This window comes from Rhea americana, unplaced genomic scaffold (genome assembly GCF_003343005.1).
Source record: "Rhea americana isolate MKP2758 unplaced genomic scaffold, rheAme1 scaffold_39, whole genome shotgun sequence".
Lineage (NCBI taxonomy): Eukaryota > Metazoa > Chordata > Aves > Rheiformes > Rheidae > Rhea > Rhea americana.
In genome coordinates, this window is record NW_028186523.1 from 2,666,981 (window position 1) to 2,679,690 (window position 12,710).

A 12,710-nucleotide genomic window follows, 5' to 3' on the forward strand; every position below is an offset into this window, starting at 1 on the left:
GCCGGGCCGAGCCGAGCCGGGCCGAGCCGAGCCGGGCCGAGCAGGGCGGCCTTTCCCGCCCGGGCGCACCCCCTCCTCCCCGCCGGGGCTGCCTGCCCCCGGCCGCGATCCTCACGGAGGAGGGCAACCAAAATACACCGCCACCAAAAGAAAAACAAAACAAAACAAAACAACAGCAGCAACAACAAAAAACCCAAACAAACAAATAAAAAAGAAAGAGAAAAGAACAGAGCGAGCGAGCGGGAGGGAGGGAGAAAGGAACCAACTCCGAGACTCCCATAAAGAGAGGCACACACGGAGCTAGCGCCCCGGTGCCGATGTGTGGGGGAAACAATAAGTACTCGAAGTTACCTGCCCTGCTGCAGAAGAAGGAGGGTTTGTTGATTCTCTCGCAGACATCTGCAGACCGGTGCTTTTTTGGAAGAGTTTTTTTTTTTCTTTCTTTTTTTTTTTTTTTTTTTTTTTTTTTCGCTTTACAAACCACAAACGGATGTGAGGCAGGGAAGGTGTTTCTTTGACTACTGAAGTCAGGCACCTCTTTTTTTATTCTTCTCAGTCTTGTTGTGTGAACCCCCCCCCTTCCCCTCACACGCACACACACACACACACCCCTTTTTTGCACGAACATTAACAACAACAACAACAACAAAGAAAAGAAAAGGAAAGGAGTTTGCTTGATGTTTTAGTGAAATGGACGTAAGATTTTATTCGCCACCTCCTCAGCCTGCAGCCGCTCCTGATACGCCTTGTTTGGGACCTTCCCCCTGCCTGGACCCCTACTATTGCAACAAGGTGACTCGTGTTTTGTGTCGTCCGAGGTGTTTTATCTGTGCTGTCGGTTCTGTGCTGTTGTCGTGGTGCTTTGCATGCGCGGGGGCTGCGCACCAAGTTTCGCGGCGGAGCCAAGGGGCAGCAGCGAAGCGGCGCTGCCGCGGCTCCGGCTTTGGGGAGCGAAACGCCACGTTTCGCGGTGCCCCGCGGGGCTCGCGCCGCCGGCACCCAAAATGCACCCCGGAGCAGAGCGGGGGCGGGCGGCGGCGGCGGGCTGGGGTGGGCTGGGGAGCATTTTCCGTAACATCTTCCCTTTCGGCGAAACAGCACGCAAAGGGATGTTCATCTGGAAGACTTGGATTTCCAGGTCCCTCGGTCTCTTAGCAATAACAAAAAAAGACCCGCGTCTGCCACAAACCGGGGAAACTCTCTGCCCCAGCGTGCACCCTGCAGTCCATGTGTCAAAGCGGTACTTGGCGGTGCTGGGAGCACGTTCGTGTGTGTGCATGTGCGTGTGTACACACAATAAAATAGGGTGACAAGTCGATTCAGCACAGGGGCTCGACTTTGTCCCGGCTGTGTAACTGCCTCACTCATCTCTCTGTAACTTGATTAAATCTCTGCAAATAGGGTCAGTGTCTGCGAGGAGCCAAGTTTTAGTTCCCCGAGCCCTGGGGAAGGAGGAATTGCAAAGGAGACTCGCGTTAGCCCAGGAGCTGGGTTTGATTACGCTGATTTGGTGCTGCGATCCCGGAACACTTTGCATTACTTTTGCAGCCGAACAAGGGGGCCGGGGTTATTGCATTGTTACTACCTCGGTGGCCTGAGCCAGCTGGTGCTTTATGCATGAGCTGCACTTTCTCTGCTGTTACGGAATGGGCTTTGCACATGAATAAAACGCTGGCCATAGGAAATAATCAGGAAGTGCGAGCTACCCAAAGCACTTCTTGAACACCCCCCCGCCCCCGGCCAGGGGAGAAAGCCGTGAGCCGAGGCACTTCACTAACGATTTGTCTAAACCTGCGTGCTTAAGGCGTTTGTTTCCAGTCCGTCTTGCAARTCTGTTGTTGCACGCTGCAGCAGATGATTTTGCGCGGCGAGCTGCGCCGCTTGCAGCGCGCGTGGTCCTCGCTCGCGGACCGGCCGTGTCGGCGGAGGGCTGCGCGGAGCGCTGCGCGGGGCGCCGGCGGGGCCGGGGGGGCTGCGCGGGGCGAGGTGCCCGGTGCGCGCCCCGGCAGGGGCACTCCGCTCGCCGCGACCCGTTTGCAAACAGCATTGTTTTGCGCTCGCCTATTGTCACGCCGGGTTCACGTGTCAGCAAGATATTTAGAGCCATCTCTTTCATTCCTGGCAGCTGCCTAGATTCAGAGATAAACAACAAAATAGAATATGCCTGTTTTAAAAGCGCAGAGGCTGCAGCACTGGGATGAAACCCTCTCAGTTTGCAGGAAAGATTTCCCACATGGTCCGATCTACCAATCACAACAGAAAGGACCAAATTCATCCTGGCCGCAATTCACATACACTCCATGGAGTTAGAGAATTCAGGGATAAATCTGGCCCTTTGTGGTGGATGCCTAAGGATATTTCAAGAGAGATCCCAGAGGTATGATTATTAGTAAGTGTTTTAAGTAACTGTATTTTGCAGTATCTGTCTAGCCTGACATGTAGAGCAGAAGTTTGTGCAAAGAGTGAACTTTGTTTAGTAGGGAGAGTCCGGATGCCTACAAGCAGGTATATGTGTATCAAGTTTTTCAATGCTTTTACTAATCACGAGGCTACCACCCTTGATTTGTGTGTGCCTGTTATTTTCTCTATTGCCTGTTTTTGTGAATTGTAACCATAAAGCGTTGCCAAATACGAAGCTTGGGATAGAATTAATGACCTAAGCACCAAAGTGTATGAAGACCCATTTGGCAATGAAACTGGACAAACGTTATTAAACCTATCAGTGATTTAAAGCTTCAAAAAGAAGGTAATGACTTGAATACACATTTCACTCATCATTCTTGAGATAGTGGGCCAGATTTAATTTAAAAGTTAAATGCTTTGGAAAATCAGGAATTACTTCAATATATTAAATCATTTTCCAATTAAGTTCCTTAAATCATTTTTGGTGGGTTGCACTGCAAATCAAATAAATTAATTTAGAAAGTCATTTTCAGAATTTCTTTTCTAGCTGGTTAAAGCTTCTTTTAAGTCATGCCATGTATGAGGGAGCAAACTGTTCTTTTTAAATGCAAATGAGACACTCATTCAGTAGACAAGTTGCAACTCTTCTATTTCACTTTGCCTGAACTGATAATGTACTTAAAAATGCACAGTCATAAGACATATGTTTTATGCTTGGAAAAGAGTTATGAGGAATGTTTCATGTAAGATACTGAGTATAGGATGAATGTCTCTATCAGTTGTCTTTGCCACTGACCGTTGTTTATATTAAACGGACAGAGTAGGTTTGCTAGGCCCCTGAGAGGCATACGTTTGGTGAACATTTCATTTTTCACCCCCTTCACTCTCTCCCTTCACCCAGCATGATTAACATTGCTGTGAAAACTTATCTGACTCATTCTAAACATGTAGTCATGTTACAGTATTACTCTGTCACTCAGGTTCATGCTGTGTGTGTTTAGGGAGTTTGCAAGGAGGCCTGCAGAATTTTGTGCTCAGGAAGTTTGGTTGGCTGTTTGCAGTTGATCTCTACTAGGAAGGGAGATGACTGAAGGCCTGAGGGATCCATATTCTGGAGTAGAGTGATGATCTGGGCTTGACTGGTTGTTTACCTTTGACTAAATTCTGCAGAGCTCATTCAGAACTGGATCTTGTTTCCTATAAAGTTAGTAAAAGCTTACTTTGAGCACTTAATGGTGAATTTGGCCCTTGTTTTCTTACTTTTCTCTTTTAGATGAAAATGGAAGAATTTGATAAACTTTAAGTTGTAAGTCTACCTGAGATGCTGATAAGTTGGAGTGTATGCCACAAATACTTACTTTAAGATTTATAATTGTTCTGTTAATACTGGGATTTTTCCCCCATTGCATGATTGTTCATAGCATATGCGTGAGCTCACAAATACATGTATTGGAGGTATTGACAGTATTTTTCCGTAGTCAAATGAAAATGCAGTAGTGTAGATTCAGACAGTCCCATCTTATCTTACTATTTTCAGCTTGCAGTCTTTGTTTCAGAAGACTGCTTAGATATTTATTTTATAAACCTAAAATAACATTCTAAGCATCTTAGCCTAACATTTCTCTCTTGGCTGTGAAAGCTCATTATACTGTGCATATACTGTTATGCAGGCTTTTCCTTGTTTCTCTCGTATTACCCATGGAGAGAGAAAAGTGAAAGAACAATGCAAACAATGTTGGTTATGACAACTGTGTAAGGTATCTCTTGTACAAACAGACAGACTGGACRGCATGTTGCTGGATATGGGTCAGCCTTTGAAATAACGTAGTGGAGCTCCTACACTGGCCAGGCAGATTTAGAGTTGGGGTTAGTACTGGTTGCCTCTTGAAACTTGAAGCATAATTGCATTTCAGACATTTTCAGGCTAATAGGAGTAGTCTGCTCAATTAAAGTTTATTTTTCAGAAGGATCACGTTCCTTAATTGTGATGAGCATTACAGAAGAAATAACTTTGATAATCACAGTAAATTAATTCAGTAGTAGAATATGGTCAGGGATTTTGAAGTACTTGAAGAAGTCAGATTAAAAGGTCAAATGTTTATGCGGAGAGCAATAAATAAAACTATTTTTTTGCTTTCCTTATTGAAGTGTCACCCCCAAAGATTGCTTCTATCGGTACTTTAAAAAGAATTGGTATATTTTTGTACTTGCAGTTTTACAGTGTTTTCAGATATCTTTTCACATAAAGTGCAGTTACATAATTATAGTTTGACACAGCTAATGACAGGGATGCTGACCCCTGCCAACAGTAGGGAGAAAATAATGGTCTTTACTGCTCCCAATGGTTAGCCTTGCAGAATTATGCACTAGATTCTTCTGTGATTTGCTACGTGGTTCAAAAATGAAGGAGCCTACAACTCATCTTTCGTGTACTCACTGGTAGTTGTCAATGCAGTGGAAAAATACAGCCAGACAGCAGAGGTAAAGTGATAGACTATAGTTGTTTTTAAAAGAGGGATAGAGAGAAAAAAAAGAGGGAAGGGGGAGCAAAACCCATCAAAATGAAAAAAGCAGAGTAATATTGGACAAAAGTAGACAGGGACGTACAGTACAGTACTTTGTAATACTGCTAGTAACTAGAATTTCATAGACTAAAAGTACATATATTTTTATACAACATTTAGAATAATTTATTGCATAAGCTTAATCCCACCGTAGAGAGTAGTCTTCATAAAATGTTCCATGACAGTTTACAAAGTGTACATTGTTTCCAGTGGCTCGCTACTATCCACTGTATCTCTGAAATTCAGAAACAAAATTTTGGGAAAGCCAGCACTCTGAAAGGCAGCTGAAATGTTGTGTTACTGATCTGGCAGAATTTTAGATTATGCTCACGTAACAGAGTCAACATTTATTTATTTTTGGAATTTTCCCCCTCAGATAACTATCTTATCCCTTACTACATTAGGATCAGACTTGAAATTTCTTGGCGCTTCTTTAAGAAAATCTTGAACAGTTAGTTAAAAGATTAAAAAGAAATTACATTGGTGCTGATTATTGTTTTTTAAAAACTATTAAGCCTTCTAGTTAGTTTTTAAAAAGATCACATGGAAAGAAGTGAGATCAACTTTTCTTTCATTGGTTACTAAACCTACTACCTATGTAGTATGTATGTCTGTATCTATGTAGAGATACAGGCAAACCTCAAATATGCCTTAAATCCTTAAATTCCTGTGTTTCAGAAAAGCTGTGGTCTCAGTTTTAGTGGAATATAGAAACTGATTTATGGATGTGCTTTTGAGAAATCTTTCTATGAATGTATTATAACCAAAGTATTCACAGCCTTTTTCTTTTCTTCATTTTTTTCTTTTTTCTTTTTTCTTTTTCTGGCCAAACATTAGTATTTTGAGAAAAATTGTATTTCCTGTTTTATCAGAAATGATGTATTTCATCTTTAGTGCATTACCCCCAACCAGCCTGTGATGAGCTCCACTGAAAAAAAACCCTCATAAACAAACTATTAAGAGTGTTGGATTTGAAACACACTACAGTGAGATGTCTGCAATACCTTTGATGGTTGCATTAAACCAAAGAGCRTTCATGGGAAGGACTTGCTGCTGTGGAGCACTGGGCAGTCTCAATGCTGAATTCAGTGCGCGCTGTGGATGCTCACACTTTAACAGGAAGAACTGAGCACCCTCCTGTCCTCAGCTTCCCATTTTAGCAGTACTTTCTCTTTTTGGTAACACTGCACAGAAGCATGAGAAGATGGACTGTGTATAACATGGTTTTATATTAAGCAGGGAAATACCCAGATTATGGTAGGATTTAGATCCAGCTTCTTGGATGTTTAAATCTTATATTGATGGCAGATATAACAAAGCTGAGATAGTAGAAGTAAAAAGCTTCCTTTAACTGCTCTTTCAGCATAACTCAAAAGTGACCTGAGAGCACCACTTCTCATAGTGAGAGGATAGTGCCTGGATCAGTTCAGTCCTTGGCTTCGGGAACTGGCAGCAGTGGCAATTAGTGACAGCTTTGTTTATTTTTGAGAAGCAGACGCATGTTCTGTGGATGTCTACCACGGGTTACATACACTAAAATACTCATTTTAACTATAACTTAACCAAATTCAAGTGTTGTTGTTATACAGTCTAGGTACCAATTTACTGCCTAAGGAGTAATTTCTCATTAAAAACGCCAAGTTATAAAACATGGTTTATAATGGAAATGCCAACAGACTGGTAATTATAGCAATGTTTCCATAATACTTTAAGAAAGGGAATTCACATTATCTTGAATGAGATTTTCTTGGTCATAACATTTTCCCCCAGAGCATTCAGTTCAAAAATGGCAACATTGCATTATTCTATGGCTAGGCACAGATTGCCTAATGTCAGCAGCAGCGAGAGCTGCAGCAGTAAGTGCAGAGAAGAAATCTTTTCCCCCTTCTTTTCTGTGCAAATATCTGCTTTTTTTATGTTTTTCAAGTTTTAGGTTAGTAAATCAAGATATTGATGAAATGCTTARTTCTTGATTTAAATCTTCAGAGTTAAAATTGTTTTTACAGCAGAGATCTTGTTGCTCCTGCCATTTGTAATGTTTGTGGTTTTCTTTTGCTTCTTGTGTTTGCAGTATGTAATTTATTTTTAGCATTTGAATTTCATATGGTTCTACTAATATTTATATCTTATCTTTCAAATGCACATATGCTAAACTGTTTTTGAACTGTTCATTTAGTATTTATTGCTGGGCTGATACGAGATTTGATAAAGACCCTAATAGTATGGTTTCCTCCCAAGAAATACAAGGCCTTCTAAGTTGCAAAACATACTTGAATTACATGAGCATCTGACAAATCCAGGTTAGGGGAAATATCAGAATGTTTTAGCATTCACAGTCTTGACTGCTAAACCTCTTTCTACCAATCAAAAGTGGCACGGGTGGCTTTTTCAAAGGTACTGCTGGCTAAGCATAGAAATAGAGCTGCTGTTGTACTTTTGTCTCTGTTTGTTATTGATGATTGTATGTTCTTAAAGTTTAAATAGAAGTTATTGTAGCTGGCATATATTTCTGTTACATTAATGAAATCTTCAATGAACTTCAGGTATTTTTTTCTATATACAAGAAGAAATCAGGACTCTGAAATCAGAAAGTGCTAAGCTATACTTGAGGAAACTAGTCAGTAAGGGAAGTATGCCTGCAATGTCAGACATAGCAAAAGATTTATCCAGACAGTTCCTGCCAGAAAAGTGAAAAGATTGTATGCACATATAAATTTCTACTGTAGCTATACTGCCATATTTGTGTACACACGTGTATTACTATTTCATTCCGTAGTGCTTATTTTAAAGAAAATGACTTTAAAGAAAAGTCCTAGTATCTATCCTGCATTATAAGTAGTCATCTTAGAACCCATATTGTGGTTATGGTTACCAAAAGTGCCAAGGTTTGTGTTCATGACTAAGAGAAAATATTTGTTCCTTATATGATTGCCATGTTAGTATCAACCTGAAATCATGATAAATAATAAATGGAAAAATAATGGTAAAAATGGAAGCTAACCTTTCACAAAAGTATAATTTATTATTTCGCTGACACAGTTGTGAACATTAGTCATAGAAACCTGCATATAGTAGAAGCTTAGTATCAAAGCTAATGATTTATTTTATGTTAATGACTTTCTACTAGAGCATAAAAGACTGCTCATAATGGACTCTCAGTGCTATGTTCAGTTGCAAAGGCTAATGGGATAATTTTTCCCAAAATTAAGCTTTTTGAAGTAAATTATGGTGTTATTTTTTTCAAGTTAGTTCTTGAAAATGTATTGGCAAACTGATCTTTTAAGAACTCCTTACAGAAAAACATAAAACAAGATTTTTTCTTCACTATCGATTTTCTTAATTATGTTGGAAACGTCTATTGATGTTTTATTATAGTTCGTAAGTATAATATTCATGATGTGAAAGTCATTCACATGAGTGGTTTTATCATAGTACAATCACTTTTTTGAGGCATGGTTGTTTTTGTAGATTAAACAAAAGCAAAGAAGATTTTTTTTTGTTTTAGTGGCCTAGCCAATGATTTGCTAAGTGGCAGTAAAACTTGTAGTTTCGCACTGAGAAGTTTTTAAAATCATGTTTACAATTAGTTATAACCAACATTATATTTCAATGAGAGATAATTTGCCTACTAAAGTTCGCATAATGTGCTAATCATGTCTAGTGGTTAATAAAGGCCTCCCATCTCACTCCCCTGATGGCTATAAAAGGCTATTATGCTCATGGCAGCGGTTCAGGTACAGCTGCTGTGTGTTAATAATGCATCATTGTCCCACTAATAAACACAGCAAAGGTCAGCAACCCCAAGCACCTAAAACACCTATTCTCTTTCCAAAATATTTATTAACACCTTAATGGCATAGCTATTCATTTTAGGTCGGATTATATCAGTTAATGAAGCCTCACGGACTCCTGCGTGTTCAGGTTTTGCAACCTGCGTAACCCTGTGGTGGGTGGTGGTCCMGAGCTTGCCTCCTGTACATTTCGGTTTTGTGGCAGCTTCGTTAGCTGCTTCCTCTTAGTTTAGTTCAGGATTAGTATTTCGTGGTCGCTTTGTAATTAACTTACTTTGTGACTTACTTTGTCAGTTTTCAGTTTTTCCACAGCTAATTTGAGATTGTATTTAGAGATTGAATTTTCTCTTTCATTAACGAGGACTCTTTAAAGCAAATATAATTATGTGCTAAAAACTATGTGGTTGTGTAACACAGGCATTCATATGTGTATACATGCACACCCACAGAGATATGTATATATATCTATAGGCACACTTCCTTTAGGTTTTATACAGAATTTTATGTTAGTGACTTATGTTTTTCTTTTTAGGATAGATTGCTGTATTCATAAAGGTTTTTTAAAATGCATTTTCTACAGACAAAGAACATATTCACATGGGATTTCCATTTTGCCAGGGAAACATGCAAATCAATAGGCCAGCACTTATCTGCATTAAAAGTAGGTATACTGTAATTTATGGGCACAGTGATATTGTATTTCTCTTGCATAGCCTTAGATATTCTTTAAGRTAACCTGGCTATGTGTCCTTAGAGAAAAGCAAAAGTGTTAATTGAACAAAATCTCATTTTCTCATCTTGTAGTGTTGGCTTTTGTTTTCTGTTACTCATTTTGAAAACCTTATGGGTTTTTTTTTTGTGCTGTATGATTTACAAACAAATGTTCAAAGGGCAGAAAAATACAACTGCACTTCCATCAAGAGAAATGAAAAAGCTTAACTAGCTGAAGGGTTTCTATTTGGTGTAGCACATAGCTTCAATGACACATTTGTCATGCTTTAAATATATAATGCATACAATAAAATATGTACAGGCACAGTTGTGATATATGTAGTGTCTGGCTCCATTGCTATTGTTTGTAGTCTCTACGGTTGTCATACGTTGTTCTTTGCACATCATACCCTTACAGCAGAATTTGACACAATTTCTAGCTTTCAGTCCTGCACCATTTTCGTTGCACAATATACATGAGTTTGACAGGGTGTGTTGAGGACAACTCTGGCAAGCAATTGATATTTTGAAGTGGCAAGCGTTTCAGCAGCTGCCTGCTTGTGAAAAAGGAATGATAAGATATACTGTATTGTTAGTTTCAGGCAAAGCATTAAGGTTTAAGCTCTGTAAAAATGTACACATTATTCGTCAGTGGTGAAGCAAGCCTTTTATGTTTTTTAGAGCTTAGCTCTCTGGCTGATGTGAACTAGAATGACATTGGTTTAATGGTCAGTAAATGAATAGGAGTACTTTGAATTTGAACTGCTGCCAATTTTGCACCAACAAAGAGACTGACAAAAGAAAGATTTTATGTGAAAGCAAAGCACAAGCAATGTTTGGGAGGGTGGGGAGAGGGGTAGAGGAACCCAACAGAAATATTCTTTAACACAGCCTTGTAAAGATACAGAAATTGTTAAAATACATCCATTTTACATGGCTCATCAGCTACAAACCTAAGCTGTTTCATCTAATGTTCTTTCAAACCTGTTGTATACACATAGTCTTTCAGAATATATTCATATGGAATTTACAGTGTGTTTTTCTAAATACCACACTGTGCCCCGAAGGCCTGTTGGCAGAACATCAGAGTTGTCCACTGCTGGAGTTCCCAAGTCTCTCTCTATCTGGTAGTGGGAAATTGTAGTTTAATCAGTTATGGCACTTTCAGTGTGTAACATTCATTAGTAAGGCAATTTGTCATGACTGTTAATAGTCAGGATGCATCTGCTCTCTCTTCAGTTACAGAGCATGGTAAGTAAGAGGCAAATATTTCAATATCTAATAATATTAACATGTTTGAAAACTGTAGTTCAAGGTTAGTGCTCAAAACACAAGCAGCAGATTAGTAACGATCTATTTATTTTTACTGTTTTATCTTTATAGATATGATTTTAAAGTACACTAATGCTATTATGAGTTGCACATTATCTGATTAGATATTAAAAAGTAAATGTTGGCATCTCTAGTATTTATCAAAGACTTTTTTGTGTACTGTTTACTCTATTGTCATTAATTAAAAGTTAAGATATTTTCAGAGTTACAAATAATTGCTCCATGTAATTYTCCAGTGCTCCAGTAATAAAGCATTAACTGTATCATTTTTGGTAGTACAGGCATTTTACAGTGTTCATTTTGTGCCCAGACACCTTAGAATGCTATAAAAGATACTCTTTAGTGCCTACTAAAAAGAATACAGTTAGAAAAATGTCCTCTTCTCTCTATAAACTGGCTTATAATCATTGTTCATTGTTCTAAATATGAAAGGTTAAATTGTTTCCTACAGCCAAGAAAGGTTAGAGGGTTTTTTCACGTATATCTGATAACCCTCATGTATTACATAATATGATAGCTTCACACACAATAGCTTTGTGACACATTTTCATTTTTTAATGAAAAGCCCCCCAAATTTTAACATAATGATTTCTTTAGAAACTGAACCCAATCTTGGTAAAATCCGTTCTTGCAAGTAACAAAAGCTGTTACTGTTTAAGTTCCTGTTCAGCAGTTAGTTGGTACGCTTCACTGGATGTTGTCAAAAAGGCTTTTCTCTTGATTGACAACCCCATAGGAATGTGAATGGAGATTTTAATTGCATATCATGTGTGCATATCAGAGTGAGTGGATTCACTGACTCTGCTTAGCTCCATATCTCTACAGGTCAGCCATGCCAAAATACTTTTTTAATAAGCAATTGATATATTTTCCAAAGAGAGATAAGAAGTGCATGCAACTGAGCTATAAAGCAAAATATTCCTGTGATTTTCAGAAGAAAAAAGTGTGCAGTAAGTTTTCAGAATTTCAGAAGCAAAATTAAAAGGTATTTTGATATGTAAATTTATTTCAAYTGTAAGCTGGCCAAAGATTTCTAGAATATATTTTTCTTGTGGCATTTGCTAGARAAGTGTGTTTATCTTTCTACTTCTTTTTTTCCAAGAGTACTTTGAACAAAATCAGTCAAAAAAAAATGTAAATGGAAAAATTTACTGAGGCAGACTGCCCTTGAGTCTTGCACCTTTATAAAAGACATGGAGAAATGATGAGGGGTTCTTTATATGTATGAGTGATAACAGGTTTTCTTAGACATACTGGCTTTCTTAAACATACTGGCCATGCTGTTTTGGCAAAACTCTTTCCTTTAGTGGGAGATTTACCTAGGTAAGGACTGGCAGATGCATCAGTTTTGAACCTAATAATAAGACAGGRTTTTGATATCAACCATAATGGAAGATTAAATATTAACTTGTTTTCCTTAAGAACAGTAAATGGTACATCATTGCAAAGTGACACTGATAAATACCCTTAAAGATTTTCCATAGCAGGGAGCATTGCAGGTGAAAATGACAAAGCCAAAGATTCGTTATGATGAATACTTATCATATTTTGATGTCTTGAATTAGATCCCAAGTTTCATTTTACATCAGAAACCACAAGGCTGACTGCATTTTTTTTTTCTTTTTAGATGATAAAGCCTCAGCAACTGAAAGCAGAGCTACGTTACAGTTGTGGGGAACTTTTAGCTGAATTAGGGTTTTGTGCCTGTAGAGAGACATTGAAATCTAAAGGGCAGGGGGGGATAGTTGCACTGTTCTAGGAGAGCCCCTGGGAAGGAATTGTTACTTAGTCARAAAGTTTTTTCTTCATTTGTCAGTGCTCTCGGATGAAAAGCAAACCAGCTGCCTTTTGCCTTTTTACCCTTTTGCGTGGGGCCAAATTGCAGTTTCAGTTTATACATGTGTAAAGG

The 12,710-nt window shown here is 38.9% G+C and overlaps 1 protein-coding gene and 1 pseudogene across 2 annotated transcripts in view; one reads left to right on the forward strand and one right to left on the reverse strand.

The window, feature by feature from the left end:
- Window positions 1–367: 367 nt before the first annotated feature.
- TOX (thymocyte selection associated high mobility group box) overlaps window positions 368–12,710 on the forward strand; it is a 218,967-nt gene continuing 206,624 nt past the window's right edge. For both annotated transcript variants that reach the window (XM_085313560.1, XM_085313561.1), the window contains exon 1: window positions 368–792. In XM_085313560.1, coding sequence (XP_085169686.1) covers window positions 691–792 — 102 coding nt within the window. In that variant the 5' untranslated portion in view covers window positions 368–690. The remainder of the gene's footprint in view (window positions 793–12,710) is intronic.
- LOC146591032 (uncharacterized) lies at window positions 824–2,116 on the reverse strand (annotated as a pseudogene).